Consider the following 18,502-nt stretch of genomic DNA (forward strand, 5'->3'; position numbering starts at 1 on the left):
GGCAGCGTCTGTCAATAGGGTTAATGCCATGATGTTTTTGGTTGTGCCTTGTCCTCTGCAGAATCCGGTTTGATTTATGGGGATGATGTGATTTAGGGTTGCCCAAGATGTTAGTTCCTCCAAGAGGAAACCTGCATAGTACTTTGCCTCTGTATCAATTAGGGCAATAAGACAGTAATTACTTGGATTGCTCCTTTCGCCCTGTTTGTGGATCGGGCTGAGTATAGATCCTCTCCAGGTTAAGGGGCAAATCGCTGTTTCCCTAACTTCCAGAAAAAGTGGCACCAGTATCTCGCTCCTGAAGTTGGCTTCGTGTTTGTACATTGTTAGCGGGAATCTATTGGGCCCGGGTGCACCTTCCAATTTCCCTTTAGATATTTGCAACTTAATACTGACTGCTGTAACTGTATGTTTTTTGACCTCACTCCTTGATGGTGCTGTAAAAGTTGATGTACCTTCTTTCACCAGCGTTGCGGGATTGCACGAGGTCTTCGCAGTAGTAATGTCTTCGTTTGCATTTACTCTATGGATGTTTGTTGTTTGCCTGTTGCTCATTGTGTTCTTCATGGTTGTAGGATTTTCTCCTCTTGGTGAGCCCCTCTCTGAGTTTTTTCCGTTAAAGTTTGTTGATAGATAGTTTGCCCATTCGTGTTCCGGTATGTGAGAGTTTATTCCATTATGGCCTGGGCGTTGAAGGCTTTGAACTGTTTTCCAGAACCTGGCGCTGTTCTTCTGTTTTGAATCGTATACGATTTTCACCCAGAGGTCCTCATTAATTTGCCTTTTCTTTTCCCAGATCGACTTGTTGTGCCGAGTCTTTAAGAATCGCAGCACCTCGGTCAGGGCATCGTTGTTTGGTTGAATACGGAGCTTCCTAAGGATCTGGTTTATTTCCCGTTTTAGTTTTATCTCCCGTGAGGTTACTTTCGCTTTTGTGTGAGTTGGTGTGATGGTTTTTTGCTCTGTGGCAAATTTTGTTCCGAGTTCTGTTACAAATTCTTCCCAAGCCTCTAGAGGATTAGTTGACGATCTTATGATCCGATGCAACATTGTTTTTGCGTTCATAGTTAGCTCTTCTACTTTATTGGTCTTGCACCGTATCCGTCTGAAGTTGGTGGTGTGCTCCGTGTCGACGGTTTTTCTTACTTCCAGGTCTTTTCCTCTGATGACTTGTAGTGCCACTTCCTGTGGTAGGTGGTCGCTTTGGCAGTTTTCACCGATCTTGAATGAGCTAATAGTATTAAACAAAGGAAGGGTTGCAAGAGTGAAGTCGAGGTGCGAGGAGGTACTTGAGGAAAAATAGGTAAGTGCTGGAGGTGTGTCCTCTGCAAATCGACCATTTAAAACCCTCGGGTTTAACTGCTCTAGGTCTCTTAATAGCTGTTTTGAGCATCTTGTTTGCTTATTGAGAGTGGCTGAGGCTTGGGTGGGATTCCCCAGGCGATATTGAGGTCCTGTACTGTTTCGTCATCCAAATTATTTCTGAAGAGTTGGAGCTTAAAGTCGCCTGCCATGAGTAAGTTCTCCATTTCTCTTTCTTCAATGAGTCTTGCCACCTCAGTGACCAGTTCTCTTGCCCCTTTTAATCTATGCTTGGGGTGTAAATATATATTTATTATGTATAACTGTTGGACGATCTGTTTTTTTTCGATCGTTATTGCAATTGCCTGTATGGCACTTGGGGGTGTAATTTTTTGCTTTTATTAGTTCAATTTTTCCAATGGTAAGTATTGAGGCGAGCGATGCCAGGCCTCCTTGGCTGTGACCATAAGCCGAGCATCGAATGACAGGATGGATTTGGGTTGAGTATCCTTGTATAGAGAACTCTTTCTCCTCCCAGGTTTCTTTGCTTGTCAGACCATTTATATTCCAACTACATACACTTTGCAGAGTTACACTGCAAAGACCTTCTTGGAACAACCCCCTTCCCCGTCTTGCTCGTTGAAGGAGTCTGCACCATCTAAGTAGATGAAGAGGATATGGTACATTGTCCCTGTGTTAAGCACTTATAATCTTAGCTAGCGTTCCTTCAGTTTACTTGTTGGGTTTCTGGTGGAGGGCTCTCTTTCTTTTTCTTTCTTTCTTTCTTTCTTTCTTTCTTTCTTTCTTTCTTTCTTTCTTTCTTTCTTTCTTTCTTTCTTTCTTTGTTTCTTTCTTTCTTTCTTTCTTTCTTTGTTTCTTTGTTTCTTTGTTTCTTTCTTTCTTTGTTTCTTTGTTTCTTTGTTTCTTTCTTTCTTTGTTTCCTTCTTTCCTTCTTTCTTTCCTTCTTTCCTTCTTTCTTTCCTTCTTTCTTTCCTTCTTTCCCTCCTTCTTTCCCTCCTTCTTTCCCTCCTTCTTTCCTTCCTTCTTTTTTTCCTTTCTTTCTTCCTTTCTTCCTTCCTTCCTCCCTTTCTTTCTCTCTCCCCTATCCCTCCCTCCCACTCGCTCTCTCGCCTCCCTACCACTTGCCCTCTCTCGCCTCCCTCTCATTTGCCCTCTCCTACCCCTCCCTCCCTCTCTCTCCCTCCCTCTCTCTCCCTCCCTCCCTCTCTCTCCCTTCCTCCCACTCGCCCTCTCTCTCCTCCTCCCACTCGCCCTCTCTCTCTCTCTCTCCTCCTCCCACTCGCCCTCTCTTCCTCCCACTCGCCCTCTCTTCCTCCCACTCTCTCGCGTGCTCTCCCCCACTACTCACTCGCCCTCTCTCTCCCTCCTGCTTCACTCGTGTGCTTTCTCTCAGTCCCTATGTCTTTCGATCTCTCTCTCCCACTCCATTCGTGCGCTTTCTCTCAGTTCCTCTATCGTTTTTTCTCTGCCTTTATAAACCTGCCTTTCCTGCTTTTTCAAAAGCAGTTCAGCCTGTGGCATCACTTCAGCACTCCTCACAAGTCCTGAAAAGACTGGCATATGCCAGCCAACTAGTCCCACCCAACCATTGGACTCATAGCCATAGTTGCCCATTCTAGCAGGGTCTAGCTAAAGGTGGTGTGATAGAACGTGCAAAAAAAAAAAATCTAACAAAGGAGCCAATAATCATGCGCAACACTGACTGTTGGAGGAATCACTATACCTCGTGACTCAAAGAACTCTTGAAGAAAAATATGTTGCAAACCTCCGAGCCCAACACTAGATGGCAGAAGTATGCTAAGCATATGAATCTACATTTAGCAATAAAAAAATGCTGCTTCCACCATCAGTCAACGTGAACTTTTAGACAGCCAGAGTTACTTTTATTAACTCCGAATCTACTCAATAAATGTGCTATATTACTTATTACAGTTTTCAATTTTTTTAAATTAAACCAAACCGCTTAAGTAGATTGTATAAATGTTTCTTTTATGCCATAATCTTTTGGCTGTATCAAACAATTCATTTCTTAAACAAGAAAATACACGTGGAGCAACATGCATGTATATACATCATACACAAGACAGTGTTCAAAACAACAACTATGACATTTAAAATCAACGCATTGATAACTACAAACTACAGTTTTGACTTCACAAAACACAGGAAAGCTAATGAGTCCTAATATAGACTTCTAAATGGCGGGGCCTAAATATTCTGATCTCCACAACCCTTTTTTTAATTGTATGGTCCTGGTATGAGGTCAGTGTTCGTATACAGCTCAAGGTCTGTGTCTGTTTAATATGGACCAGACTATTGGTAAGTACATATATTTTTACAAGCTGGTTGCTCTTGGCCTCAAATGGGAGATGCCAACGCGTTTCAACCTTCGGAGTAGGATCTTAAAATCTTTGTTAGAAGGTCTTCTTCAGGGCAAAAAAGATTTTGTTGTAGGACACTACAGGTATATCGGACAAAAAAGAAAAATAGGGGATATTAATTTTATCTTCATTTTATGTGCTCCATTTTGTGTTCTTTTTATTTATTTTAGGGCTGAATACATACGGATTAATAGAAGACAGCAGGAAAATAATAGCTGTCAATGTCAGTGGCGTGTTCTCAAAGGCTTCTTTTCTCTTTTTTTCAGGAGGTCTAGAAAAATATGAATAAGGGATACAGAGTGAGTGGGGACGATCTTATTATACAACTATTTAAGGCATTTTGTTATCTCCAGTGACTTAGTATATATATAGCACTGGGTTTCTGTCTGTATGTGGTTCACGTTAGGGAATATCCATTGTGAGGAAACCTTCTAGTCCATGTGCTCACCCGGGAATGTTTAAACCCATTCCATGTTGGTGAAACCAGGCATGCCCGTGTTATGCTTGCACAAGCGTGTGCTTAAAAACAAATATACCTCCTTTTTAGGTTTCGCTGGGGGGCGGAGCCGTTAGGCTCCTCCTCCAGAGAAATCTATTGAGTACAGTAAGGCACTATGGAACACGCCCCCCGTCCCATTGGCTAGCTCCATAAATGGAGCCTAGCCATTGGACGAGGGGCCTGTCCATCAATGCCGGACCAGACACGGGGGCGTTCCCGAGATTCTTTGGCTTTTGCCGACGTCACGCGACGCCGGGAACGCCCCCGAGTCTGGTCCGGCCGGGCCGTGCTTGCTGCTGTCCTGCCTTGTGTCCCTCCTCCCGCCGTCCCCACGTTTCCCGCCTCCCTCCCGCCGTCCGTTCCTCTCGTGTCCTTTCCCGCCCCCCTCCCGCCCCCTGTGTCCTCTCCCGCCCCCTCCCGCCGTCCGTTCCTCTCGTGTCCTTTCCCGCCCCCCTCCCGCCCCCTGTGTCCTCTCCCGCCCCCTGTGTCCTCTCCCGCCCCCTCCCGCCGTCCGTTCCTCTCCCGCCCCCCACTGTCCTCGTAGGTGCTTGTTTCCGGATGACACAACACACGCGTGAGGTAATCTACTCCCTCGCCTCGACCGTCTCATAATCGTGACGCAACCTCGTATACATATGTTACGCTGCAGCATCTTATTGGCAGTTGAAGAGCCGGCCGGCGACACTGCTTGGGTGGCAGGCTTGTTGTGCCAGACACCATGGGGCGTGTTGGGGATTGTAGTTCACCAGTCAGACTAATCTACTTTTCATTCCTTGGGCGCACAGGCATGAGGAAGGTGAGGCTGAGACTGCAGCTCCCGGCATACCATTCGTCACGAGTCCTGGGAGCAGTGAGTAATAGAGCATGTTTTGCAGCCGGGCTCATGTGTAGTTGCAGCAGGGAGCGGTGTGCGACCGGGAGGAGTGTTCATGTACTTCGGTGTCTGCGTAGCAGGTGAGACGACTGCTCTGCGGGAAAGAGTATCACATTAAAAGCTTCTACTTGTAAGTAAAAGGCAGCGAAAGTTACTTCTTTCGGAGGTTGGCGTAGGCTTTCGATGTCCGGACTGTCACATCTGCACATGACAGCCACATAGAAGAAACTAGTGAGATGTCACGCTGTCTATTGGCAGTAAATGAAGTCATTAGCCAACCTGCTCTTTGTATCGTCCCAAACTGCTGCTAGTTTATATTATTTCTGGGCAGTCACGTGAGCTCTCTGGAGTCCTATTTTAATACTTCGAAATGCTCAAGACTGCGGTAATCCTTATCGCTAGACTTTTAAGATGGTCGGCCCGAATTTGATTTCACTCTTGCCTCTAGGACAGACTTCTCGCTGGACTCTTCTCTTTGGCGGTCTTGTGATCGCCCAGTTAACTAGACGAGGGTCTTCCTCAACTCTAGGTGGATTCGCCCCAAATTCATGTGCGACTCCTAACTTCTGGGAGGAGGTGGAGGAACATCCTGAAAACTGTGTGTGTGTGTGGGGGGGGGGGGGGGGGGGGGGGAATGCGTGCATGCGGTAATGCGGTCCGCCCTATGGCCACTTGGGTAAAGATCCGATTATGTGGGAATGTATTATCGCTCCCATACCGGAAGCACTGCTCCATCATTGCCATTTCAGTTCATTCCGTCACATGACCTAAAGCATCAGATTTGTATAGATTTCATGTGACGGAATGAACTGAAATGGCAAACTAAAAGACTGGAATAACTTTTATAAAATGATTTAATGGAATTAATTGTGGCATAGTTTTTGCGATGCAATGATGGAGCAGTTCTTCCGGCATGGGAGTGATGATACGTTCCCAAATATTCGGATCTTTACCCACGTAGCTGCTCCCCATGCTTCCATCATGCTGCATCAGAACTTCTCCAAAGGTTGATCGGGTACTTTAGATTCCATTACCAGACCACTTCCAAGACCTAAACATAGTTGTGCAGTTTCATTTTCAAGCTACAGCTTACCTGTATACTTGTTGCCTTGTTTGTTCTTCTTTTTTTTCTACAACAGTTTCCTGCTAACCTCGGCCACTCTTGTCCCCCTTGCCTTCTCTACTTATAATGATTCTTTCACACTCCTCTTCTGATTATTATTTTTGTTACTTTGCGACCAGGCCGAGGGAATGTGGAGTGCGTGAATCGCTACTCTTTCCCACACGCCTGACAGTAGAGAGCTAATTTAGGGTGTAGGTAAAGAGCACTTGCCCCTTCACAGTGGCGTCACTAGGGTTGGTGTCACCCAGTGCGGTAACTCATGGTGTCACCCCCTCACGACTCACCCCATGATGGACCACCTCCGAGTCCGCTAGTGCCAAATAACGCTCTAGCACCAGGACTCGAGTCGGGGCACCACGAGGGTGGATAGCGTCCCCCGACTTATTTTACCGGGATTTCGATAACTGGAGCAAATGGAGCCACACATTCACTCTTTGGCCTCTCTGGGGCGAGATCGGAGCTCATTTAGAACGCTGCTCATGCCCCCTCGCTTCTCTGATGCAATAGCATCTAAGGGGTGAGCGAGGGGAGGCAATGAGTCTGAAGGTGCAAGCCACCTTTTGTGATGTCAGGTCCCGTCGTTACGTCAGCGTCCCCACTCTTCTTTTTTTAGAACTTGTGCCCTGTCTAGCACAAAGCATGGCATGGTACAAAGAAAAAAAAAGTCCAGAGACTTAACACCTTTCATAGAAGGTAAACGTATCTGACAAACCACCATTGCTATGTTGCCCCTGTGATAATGCGTACATTTTTTTATTAATTCATTTCAGTTGGGTTTGAGCTCTGGGCTGCTGCACTGTGCTGGTGAGGCCCAGATTTTGATAGCCCACTTTCATTAGCTTTGTAATTGGCTGGACAGCAGCGCGTGCTTCAGTGGTGGCTGAGGAGATTGAAAAGTGGCAGGGCGTAAAAAACAGATTCCAAAGTTAAAAAAGGGAGCATGCATGCATTACTATTTTTTGTATATATTTTGCAAACTTGCTCTTAAACGTTTAGATGGTTTCTTTTTACTGTCACTCTCCAAACATATATAATTAGCTCTAGTCGCTTTTCGTTTCTCCCCATCCCCCAGACCTGTCTTCGGGTCTATAGATACTGAATGTGTCCCCCTTGCCGGTCTGTATGTTTGCGCGCTTCTTCCTTGGCTTGCATCTTTCTCCCTGCTTTTAATTTCTCTTTCTTTCTTCAAATTACTCATCCGTTTATTATTTACCTATCTGCCAGTGCCGCCACTCTGTCTGCTTCTCCATTGCTTCCTTGCTGCCACTATCCCCTCAGATGCTATTTTCTTTCATACAGTATGGTAGTCCTTCCTGCGCAGGGGATTTTGGAAGCTGCGGCTGCAGGGACTGCTTCCTCTGCTCAGGGGCGTAGCTAGAGCTTGTGGCGCCCGGGGCTATCCCTCAGATTGCCACCCCTTGCATCCACAGTCCTGTGATTGTGTGCGGTAAAGTCTCGACTCGAATTTTGAATCTCACCTCATTGTCAAATTTCTGGCACAGATATTTCTCACATGTATCATTGGAATGCTAGTTTTACTTTGGTCTATTAACTAGTGCAAGTAAGTGTTAACTATCTGAACTCGTAGTTGTAGAGAGGCTGCGGAAAAGCACCCCGGGCCACTTCCTTAATTATACTGGTGTGATTTTTTTTTAATACTTTTAAACATATTTGTCAGCCTGACTGTTACCGCTATGTGTGTCTCACAGGCTCTCCTGTGGCTTGCCCAGCAATCATGCTATCATGCACATGCTCACTGCGGCGTCCGTGAGTCAGCTGACTAATGAATTTATGTTATAGGCCTGAGGCAATATGATGAAGCATGGCAGTATAAATTGTGGCTGAAGTGTCCGCTCCTAATATATTTAAGTATGTGTGATGTGGTAGATAATTACAGAATAAGACAATCGTGGTTTTTGGAGTTCACACACCTGTTATGTCTGAATAGATTTATCACAAGCCAATTTTTAAGGGAGATTGTGTTGAAAAATGTGCTATTTTGCCATTGCATTATCTCAAAGAGAGTGAGCCCCATCAGACATATGGGAGTTTAAGGCTTGCCTGGCACCACTCAAAAGTAATAGAATATATAATTATTGCCCCCTTCAAAACATATGGATTTTGTTAGCAAATTTGTGAAATTGTACTGTAAACACGCTTATTTGTGGATTATTTTCAAAATGCTCTCAGTGGCAGAACCTTCCTGAAGCACTAAACAGGATGCCAGGCTTGGTTGAGTTGCTCCTTTCGTTTTCTGGAGGCGGGTAATTTCAAAGTTCATCAACAACCACTTTGGGCAAATATATGCCCAATGGTGACCAGTTCCTTCACGGAAATGTTATCAGTGAGATGACATTTCTGTGTTGAAAATGACTCATAAACTCATACAGGGAATCGTTGCATATTGATGGAATACACAGTTCCTCAATTTTAAATATAATCATAACAATCAAGGAAAACGTTGCAGCACTATTGGTGAAATCTGGAAGATGGTAATGTTTTTCGACTCGGATATATACACAAATCATTAAAGTTGACTTGGGCATATGGGGAGCGGGACTTGCCTTCTTAGTCGGAGACAGTACATTCTAGAAGCATTCAAGATCACCACATTTATCTGACGTGGGTAAAAATATTAGTTTCCTGCTGACATCCATTCATGCAAAACAATGCATTTTCATGAAAAGCTGAAGTTGGATCCACATTATAAAGGTAGGGGAGCTCCTTACAGGAGCGGCAGGTCTAGGGTTTTTTATTTTATAGACTTGCATGGGTGCTCGTCGTTGTGCCGCTGATATGTCGGACTGGCAGAGGTGCCGTCCCCGGTGCCTGCGGCCTGCCACTAGAGAACAGTTGGAGTTACTTTACAAGTCAGTGGCCCACAGACAAGGACACACACACGGATCTCTTACCGCAGTCTTGATCTGGCAGGACGTACTCCAGGGGTCAGCTGCTGTGCCCTCCATGGCTGCGCTCTCTTCTCCCTTTCTCCCTGTCTCTCCTGCCCCGTACCTTGCTTGCACTTCCTATAGGCAGGGATGACTCGGCTGATTCTACCGTAGTTCTGACAGAGTCACAGAGAAGAGAGCTAGCAGAGGCCGGGCTCCTCCATGAGGATCCCAGCTGCAGGGTTCTAAGTCCACACTCGGCAGCTGAGTTGCTGAACCCTGACGGTACAAGGAGCCGGCTCACTGTACCAGAGTGAGAGGCACGCTCAGCCTATAATTTAATTATTTAACAATTCCATGGAGCGATTTTTGACGGCCCAGCCGGGACAAGCAGAATTTAAGGCAGTTCTGCGAGCGCTCAGCGCCATAATTACGGCGCTGGCTCCGGCGATAAACAGTCCCATGCTGCTTCCTTCCAAAACAAACTCCCCGCTGTTTCAGCAGGATGTGACGCCACCCCGCGGCGCCAGCCTTTAATTATAATCGGACTACGCCCTGCCCCGGCTGCAATGCAGGCTCGGAGGCATTGCACACCTCTATCCAGGCTGTTAGAGAACTGCGCCGGTGGATACATCCATGATACACAATTGTAACTGTGAGCTGCCTGCCAGCAGCAGCCTCACCTAAGCTAGGAGCGCGAGAGCGGTGGTGGAGCGCGTAACTCGTGCGAGAGTTGGACAAACATTATGCACTGCAGGCAGCATTGACAAGGGGCACGCAGCACTTGCTCTTCACACGGGGGCCGCGTGGCACTGGCGGCGGCCTTTATAATTAATTTTATTATAGAATTTGCGAGTCCCCAACTAAATTATAAAGGCTCCCAGCACCTTGTAATTGCCGCCGCCCCCAAAATTGTGCCGCCTGGGGCGGACCGCCCCCTCCCCCCCTAGCTACGCCACTGCCTCTGCTGCAGGAGAGGGCGGGTTCAGATTCACTTCTCTACCTCTCTGCAGCTACACCGGAAGATCGGAAGATCGGAAGATCGGCGGGGAAGGAAATCTGTTGTACACAGAACAAACAAAGGCTTTTGTAGGAGGGGTTTTGTTTGCTGCACAGCGTGTATTTAAAAAAAGAAAAATTATGTATTCATTCAACTTTCAATACAGAAGTCCTCGAAGCCTCCGAGAGGCTCAGGGTGTCACCCCATGCAATGGTGTCACCCGGTGCGGTCCGCACCCCCCGCATCCCCCTAGTGACGCCACTGCCCCTTCATTCATATCTCTCAATCCAACATTCTGTCGAGGCAGACTTCGTTTTACCCCCTTTTGTATGAAGGAAAAATGGGCGATTCATTACTAAATGATTGGCCAGGCCAGTGTGTTGCAGTAGAAAGTTTGAGATGAACCACAAAGTAGTTATTAGGAGGCCCTTGCACGTGAAAAATGGTAAATTATTCAGTCCATCAACCCTGATGCTATATGAAAGGTGTGTGTGGGTCCAATATGAGACCTTGCTAGTGCAACACCAACAACTTTTCTCTGTGGGTTTATCTCGGCTATTAATTGCTTTTGTCAGTGCTGCTTTCCACTACGGACCAGGAAAATGACTTCATGTCTGTTCTTATGTGAAAGGCACTTCTTGCGAAAGGCACTCCTTGCAGCTCCGTTTTGCCAAAGGTGCGATGTGTTTTTGATAACTCGATTCAAGTTGTCAACAAGTGTCTGTATTAAGGTACTGATTGTGCATTGTGTGTGGGGGGGGGTCTACTTCCCTGTACCGCATATTGTATTGGTCTTCTAATTATACCACTTATTTTTGTGTTGCCTATGAAGCCTGGGTATCTAAATTCCCATCAAGTTTTCACACCCCTCGACATCTTTACACCATCAAGGGGTCAGATTCACTTGTAGTTATTCGGGTATAGAAGGGAGTAGTGCATAGGAGGAAGTTGTAATTGACAGGAGCAGGTAAAGAACTTGAAAGGGAGAGGTGAAAATGATTTACAGTAAATATCCCTCCCCCTGGATTCCTTCACTCCATTTCTAGGTCCACCATCAGCTGATGTCTATCTGCCAATCCATCCTTCCCTAAAATATTTATACATGCCCAGACGACCATCCTTCCACAGACCCTCATTTATCCATTTCTTCATCTTTCCTTCCACTCATCAAGGCATGAATACTGTCTTAACTTTGGGCCCCTTCATCCAGTAATTTGCACCCTAGCGTTTTCGCATCCACCCTCAATTGTGCATCCAACCACTCATAAGTCTATGTATTAAAGTAAGTGCCCATTCCTCCATTCATGCACTGATTCTCCCATCCATCCGACCATTTCTGTCTTATTGTATTAGTGACATGGTATGTGTATGCGCCAAACCTATTGCCTTTGTCAATGCTTAATATATGGCTTCTTCTATGATCTAGCAAAGACGACCTTTTAGGCGCACAGTTTTGATAACATTGCAAACTTTAAAAGCGCTTTTGCCGCATATTACCTCATTGGAATGAATTGAAAAGCTCCCTGGAATGATGGAGCTTTTTTATGTAATTGACCTTTACCAGGTTTGAAAAATGTTGCCAGCTCTTTCTGACGAACGGCGAGTTAGGGGTTTGTCATTTAACAGCATGTTACCCTAAACTATTTTTTTCACATACAAGTTTAATTTAAAATTGCTTTTCATTTGGTCATGTTGATGAACTGCAGTGCAGTGCCAACGTTTAAATTTATTGCAGCCTTTCATGTGACCGCTTATGTTTTTTCTGTCCATTAACAAATATAGTCGAGTTGTCTGTTCCATCTTTACTGAGCAATTTGAACTGTGATGTAAAGAAAAGCATATGTTGTTTTCTCGCGACTCTTCAGAAGAGTGCCATAAATTTCCAGTGTAGAGGCGTTCATGGTCTCAGTACAGTTATATCGCTATTGCTGGAGGGGGGTAACCGTTTTGAACTATTTAATCAGTGATGAACTGCCTCCTTGAGAGGGTGTTAAGGGCAAACATGCTCTATAGTGACGTTGAGCAGAGCAGTAGCAAGCGCGTAGTAAACTTCCCGAAATATGTTTTGCTTTTTCATTGAACCCTAGATGTAGCAAAGTTGACATCTACTGAATTGACATGACTGCACCAGTGTCCTTTATAACTGTCCGTTGAGCTTTTTTTTCTTCTTTTTTTCCCTTTTCTTTAAACCCCTCTTTCTTGAAAAATCAAATCTACAGCACGTGATTGATAACCCAATCAAAAACTCGCAAAAGAGTTGAGGCAAGTCTCGCAAAAGAAGTGAGGCAAGTCTTCCTCAAAAATCAATCTGCTTACATAATACGGTTTTCGTCACGCAACATAGGGGTAATAATTGTTACTGACAAATGATCAACTTGCCCCCACATTTGATCACTTCCTGGTGACCTCCTATGCAGCGGATTAGCAGAAGTGTTTTTTTTTTTTTAACTGATGTGTAATACCTTGAAGTTGAAGAAATCGAGTGTTAATATGATTTTACATCAACCCGTTCGATGACACTAAGGTAGGATTTTGATGTTCTCTTTCTGACTGCAAGTGACTAAGTAAATATCTTTAAAAGCCTAAAAAATTCATCAACTACAATTTTGGTCAAATCGAATATTTTAGCAAAATGTATATGGACATCAGCATGAGCAGGGGTGTCAGGCTGGAGCACTCATTTAAAGTAGTCGAGACATTCCCAGAACGCAGACCACAGGATGATGGACTAGGGTTTGGGGCATCGCAGAGGACTTACGTTAGATAAAAGGAAGCAGGAATTTTGAGGTGGTAGACATAGTTGATGGTCTTTTTAAAAAAAAAAACATTTTTATTGAAGAAACAAAGCAATTTTGATACAGTATTATTGGCATAAATAAAAAGTTTGTCATTCACAATGCCAATAGCTCAAACTTTTCCAAAGGCGAAACCGTTGCATTGTAAATGCTTGTTTTCTGGTGGATGCTTAGTTTAAATCATTAGAGTGCAGCGGCGGGCTACAGTCTTCCTCATCACCGGCACTGTCAACAAGTGATTTCAGAATATGGCGTTTTTTAAAAAGAAGAGGTACTTTTCCGAGTTGCGATCTACGTATGACGTTGTAGTATCCTCAGGTCATTTTAATATTTTCCCTTTCATCCTGTACCTAGCTGCTCAGCCAGTGTGAGTGTTCCGTGTAGAATGTTAGTGTGAGTGGAATGCTTGGGTCCCTGGTGTGTGTGTGGTCAGTTAGGAGATGGGATGAGCATCTAGGAGGCTGCTCCTGGTGGGGCTCTGTATCTACTCTACTTATGGACTTAATAAACTAAAGAAACTCACCCCGGCTACGTTTACTTTGTCACCTGAACACATGGGGTTAGCCCACTACAGACGTGTTTACTGTGGGCGCGTCGATCGCCTGTCTTTGCCTGACTTCCTTACTTGGGCGCGCTCCTTAGTAACCATGGAGACAGACGCCTATTTTGCGGCGACTGTTTTTAATTTGAGTTAAGGCGAAATTGCTAATAAAGAATTGCTAATAAAGAGCCCCTTTTCTTCATTCGGTTGTTTATGGCCTTGTAAGATGTTAGAACTTAAAATTTAATCGTATCGAAATTCTAAATGGGAGGATTTTTTCTGGTTCGACTACCGAGACAATACCGTAAATCTTCTCCATAAATAATGCTTGGTCTCACTTCATTCGTTTAGAAAAAGTGCATGATCTCGCCTAATTAATTTAATCCATTTTCTGTGGTACCGAGGCTCAAAATGGTTTTGGCTTCAAACCTTGCCAGTAATGAAACACTGTTTTTGCCTGTGACGTGTTTCAGAACTGTCCACTTGATGTCCCCAGGACCATGTTCATAATTGGTGCAATGTTGAACCATGGGAGCATTCAGTACTTTGCATCTTATGCATGACCGGTGTTGGTTCATTCTCTTCTTCACCGGCTGTGTGGTTTTTCCTACATAAGCCAGTTTGCACGGGAAAATAACACAATATATGACAGTCATTGTGTTACAATTTGCGAATTCTTCGTGTTTCACACTTATCTTTCCGTAGTCAAATTGTGTTCCTTCAATAGTGCCTTCACAGGATGCACAGTTGCAATACCAACAGTGGCCTTTTATTGGGGGCAATGAAAACATTGTTAGTCTATGAATCTACAGCACTACACGCTATGAATAGATGCTTACATGGTAAGTAACATATACCTTCCAAACAGTGTTTCCCTGTGACATTGCATTCTTTTCCCAGCATAAAATAGAAAGCACTGTTCATACATGTTGTTGGAGCAAAAGGCCTAACTTGCTATTGTCACAAAGTACTGACTTAACATATTTAACATTCAGTCATAAGAAATAAAATAGCCCCACTATTCCTTCCTTTAACCTAAAAACTTGAAATGGATTAGCAGATGCTGGGCTTGTTATCGAGACCTAGGTTCTGATTGGACTCGAGGCACCTGGTAGTCACATATGTTCGATTCCAAAAAAAGACTGGGTTATTGTTCTAGGCTGTGTAATGAACTACTTGGACACTGAAGAGAGAGTGTACTCTCCTGCACCCATTCTCTCTCACACTTCTTTGTGTAATTGAGTCTCCCCTTTCTCATTGTCACCCTCTTCCACTACACTGAACTTGAAATTTTCTCAAAATTCCAGAAACAGATACACATTTCACCATTCATCTGTCTATTGCAGTTGACACCCACCCTTGGTTTCGCACTCATTACAGTCCCCTACTGTTTTTACTTGGAATATCAGAGTCCGTTTTCCCAGGCTTACTCAAAGATGTATGTCTTTTCTAGTGGCTGTCTTTCTTTTTTTGAATATCTTTCTCCCTCTTCCTTCTTCACACATAACCCCTGCCTTTTGTTATCCCTCCTTTCCCAAAGGTCTCCCTCTCACTTCTCTCTGTAGTATCCCTCTCTCAATTCTCTGTGGTCTTCCAACCTCCACCATCCTCTTTTCCTCACAAGTCTTCTCTTTTCATCTCCACAGGCTCCCATCCTCTTTCACTCTCTTCCACCACTCTGTTCTCTCTCTGGCTCCTTCTACACCACATATTCTCATTCTCTGTGATCTCCCCCTCCCACAAAGATCATTTTCCTTCTCCCCTACAGTTTTCCCTTCCTTCTTCACAGCCCTGCCCTTCCTCCTTCACAGCCCTCTCTTCCTCCTTCGCTGCACTCCTTCCCTCTTCTTACGCAGATCTCAATCCATAAAACCTTTCAGGTTCTGTGCACACTAGGATGACTCTCTCCCTTCTCTTTATCTTCTGCAAACCTTACTCTCGCCTAACCTCTTGCCTTTACCTTTTCCCCTTAGCCTTTTCCTCTTACCTCAAAAGCACCTTACAGTATGCTCTCCCACAGTGCTGTGTATTGACCTTGCTTTCTTTTACAGAACTTTCATCTGATTGACTTCAATGTCCTGACTTTGACCACAATTGTCCTTGCTCGGAGACTGATTGGCGCGATAGTAAAAGAGGTAAAATCCAAGGTGGCCAGGTGTGAAGCCTACATGGTGAGGGCTAACGAGTCACTAAGATTGTGTATGTAATGTCTAAGTTGAGGAGCATGTGTCCTCCTTATTGAGGTTAAATGCATCCACCTCACACGATGACCATTCAGTGAAGAGATGTTCTGGATCAGAACTTTTAGTCTCTTTCCTAAGAGGATGTTGGGTGTAGAAGGGATCTTTAGAGGGCTTCATTAATGGAAATGAAAAGCCTTTATTAGTGTTTATTTTAAGGCATTGGTTCCCATTACATTTTTTTTCTCTTCAATATAAAATACTAAAATCTTTAGTCGTTTGAGTATTTGTTTGGTGTATACTCTTGTGTGTTTATTTTTTTTTAATGTTTAAAATCGAAATCTTACAAATTTCTTGGTGGTCCCTGGCTTCCAGTAGTGACTCTCTGGGAATTCTCAGGACTCAAAAATTTGGGAACCACTGTTATAAGGAATTACTTTGCTGCTCTATGGAGCAGCTGTCACAAAAGTGGCGGCGTGCCTGCAAGACAGGGAAAGTAGTGGCAGCAGCGTTGAATCATTGCAGAAGGGTTTTGACAGTGGCTAATTTTGTTGGGCCTCAAAACTTGTTGGCATGTATGTAGAAGCAGTGCTGTTTAATGAGCTTTGTTTAATTCTTACTCTTTCTTCAACCTTTTTACCTTCTGTTCATTATTTTCTTTGTACCACTAACTCTCTTTTCCTTTATTCCTTCCTCCCTCTGGGTGTTCCTGCTCCGTTGGTTGTTTCATCCACCCTTCCCTGTTTTGCCCATTTTCTCACCTTTCTGCCAATTTACAAGCCTTTCGACTATTCCTCCTTGACCTTTTTGCCTAATTTGCCTGTATTCTATACTGTCCAATCACCTGTCTTTAGTCTCCCTCTGTTTACCGTCTGCTGTTAATTTCTCCTTCAATAGGCATCCCAAAGTGGTAAAGTTTCCTTGCCGCACTCTGTGTTCCTGGTCGTGACCCGGTTTGCCATTCTCACTGGGACTGGCTGGAGCCTGTGCCGCTCTGTCATTCACCTCTTTAGGACGTATTCCTTCATGAACCTCCTGTTCCTTTGTTACCCGTAAGTACCAGTGACTGGGAGTGTAGTCGTGGGGTGGTACCCTTCTAGAGGAAGTTGATGAGACTGTAAACCTATCATGTGGGAGAGAAATTACTTTGTTGTGTTGGTGGAAAGAGAAAATATTATTGATGGGATTCCATCAGGCTTTTCAAGTCCTACAAACTATTGCATGCAGGAATTGTTGTCTGAAATGGAACCTCTTCTGCACAAAATGTACACTCTTTAATTTTAAAAGTAGTATGTTCGAGCCATGTGTGGCTGTAGATACACAAGTTTTGCATAAGTACGCCATCTAGTGTTGGACTTGGATCATTGTTGTTTTTTGTTCGAAGAAGTTTTTCAAGTCACGAGGCTGTGTGACTCCTCCTTTTGGTGATACTGCGCATGGGCATTGAATCAATTGTTAGATTATTTCTTTCCGTCGACTGGTTCGAATGTACTCTCTCATGCTCCGGTTCGAGATCCTTTCGGGCTCCCTTTGGTTTTCCGGTAGACCCCCTAACTAGACGGTATTGTCTTCTCTCTCGTAGTTACTCTTGCATTCCGAGCAAAATATTATTTTGCCATCGGACCCACTCAAAGTCAACAGATCATATCTGAAAATGAGCTGCTAATGGAACACACTCTGTTCCGTTTCTGTCCGAATTGCCATTTCAAAGAAACTCACACCGACCACAATTCAGTCTTCAATCAATGTCTCTCACCCGACCATCGGAAAGACACCTGTGAGGCCTGTAATTCATTCTCATCCAAAAAGACCTTTGGGGAAAACGTGCGCTTTGCCAAGAAATGAAGTGCAGACAAGCAGACAGCACACCTGACATCTTTGGTCAACAAGAGGAGGAAGAAGAGGAAGCATCAGCAGCCCAGGAAGAATCTTTCTCCATCCAAGATTCCGAGTTGGAGACCAAACAAGATCCAGCCATTCTGAAGTCTGCCCACAAACGTTGGACCTTGAGCTACTTCCCTCGATCCAAAGCCCCAAAAATCGGCTCAGTCTGAAAAAACTACTCCCAGTCCACCACTGTATAAAAGCCATGGCGCGTGCAGACATACAGACTCGGAAGCCCCGTCGTCCGGCTATACACTGAAATTTCAGCCTACAGCAGCGGTCTCCTCGAAATCTGATTCAGCACCGACACATCGAGCAATAACTTCAGTATCAAAAGACAAGGGACATAGTGATTCAGCTCCGAGCATACCTGCACTTAAACCAAAACTTTCCTCGGGACCGAAATGTTACACCTTCGGACCGAAAACTTCACCTGAACCAATCCTATAATTTATACAGGAACGGCTTGATCCGAGGCAAAAACCGTTGCAGATTCAACCTGGAATAAAGAAGGTTATTCTTTAGCCGGCAAAGCCTAAACCCTCTAAAAGACAACTGGATTTTGAAGAGGCTATAGACATTCCTATTCAACATCTTACAATTCACATATTGCCACTAGCCCTTTACACATTCCTATCCTTACCTCTCCAAACCCACCAACACCCAATCCCCAGCTTTTACTCCATCACCTGCTACACCAGAACAATTTGAAGCAGGCAACAGGTCCCCCTCATTCACCCATATTAGATGAGTATGATAATATACCAGAGGACGCACATCCTAGGAATACATGGGATGCTTGTGATCTAAAGACACAGGTGTGAGAAGTTGGCCTGATATATAATGTTCACTATTCTAGTGAGCACTTTGTATCAGTCCAAACAACCCTTATTGATGATTGGTTGTAAGTCAACCTTATAGACCAGCTATCCTAGTAGCATGGATACGAGCAGTCTTCGGGCTAAACTCTAGAGGGCGTGTTAAGCCAGCTGTTATAACATCACATATACCCCT

At 44.5% G+C, this 18,502-nt stretch overlaps 1 protein-coding gene across 3 annotated transcripts in view; it reads left to right on the top strand.

Annotated features, from left to right (window-relative positions):
- Positions 1-18,502, top strand: part of TMEM39B (transmembrane protein 39B) — a 230,285-nt gene that overhangs the window by 98,639 nt on the left and 113,144 nt on the right. For all 3 annotated transcript variants that reach the window (XM_086955660.1, XM_086955659.1, XM_086955661.1), the window contains 2 exons: positions 15,476-15,559; positions 16,502-16,656. In XM_086955660.1, the coding sequence (XP_086811786.1) occupies positions 15,476-15,559; positions 16,502-16,656 (239 nt within the window). The remainder of the gene's footprint in view (positions 1-15,475; positions 15,560-16,501; positions 16,657-18,502) is intronic.

This window comes from Lissotriton vulgaris, chromosome 2_1, assembly GCF_964263255.1.
Source record: "Lissotriton vulgaris chromosome 2_1, aLisVul1.2, whole genome shotgun sequence".
In the NCBI taxonomy this organism is placed as follows: Eukaryota; Metazoa; Chordata; class Amphibia; order Caudata; family Salamandridae; genus Lissotriton; species Lissotriton vulgaris.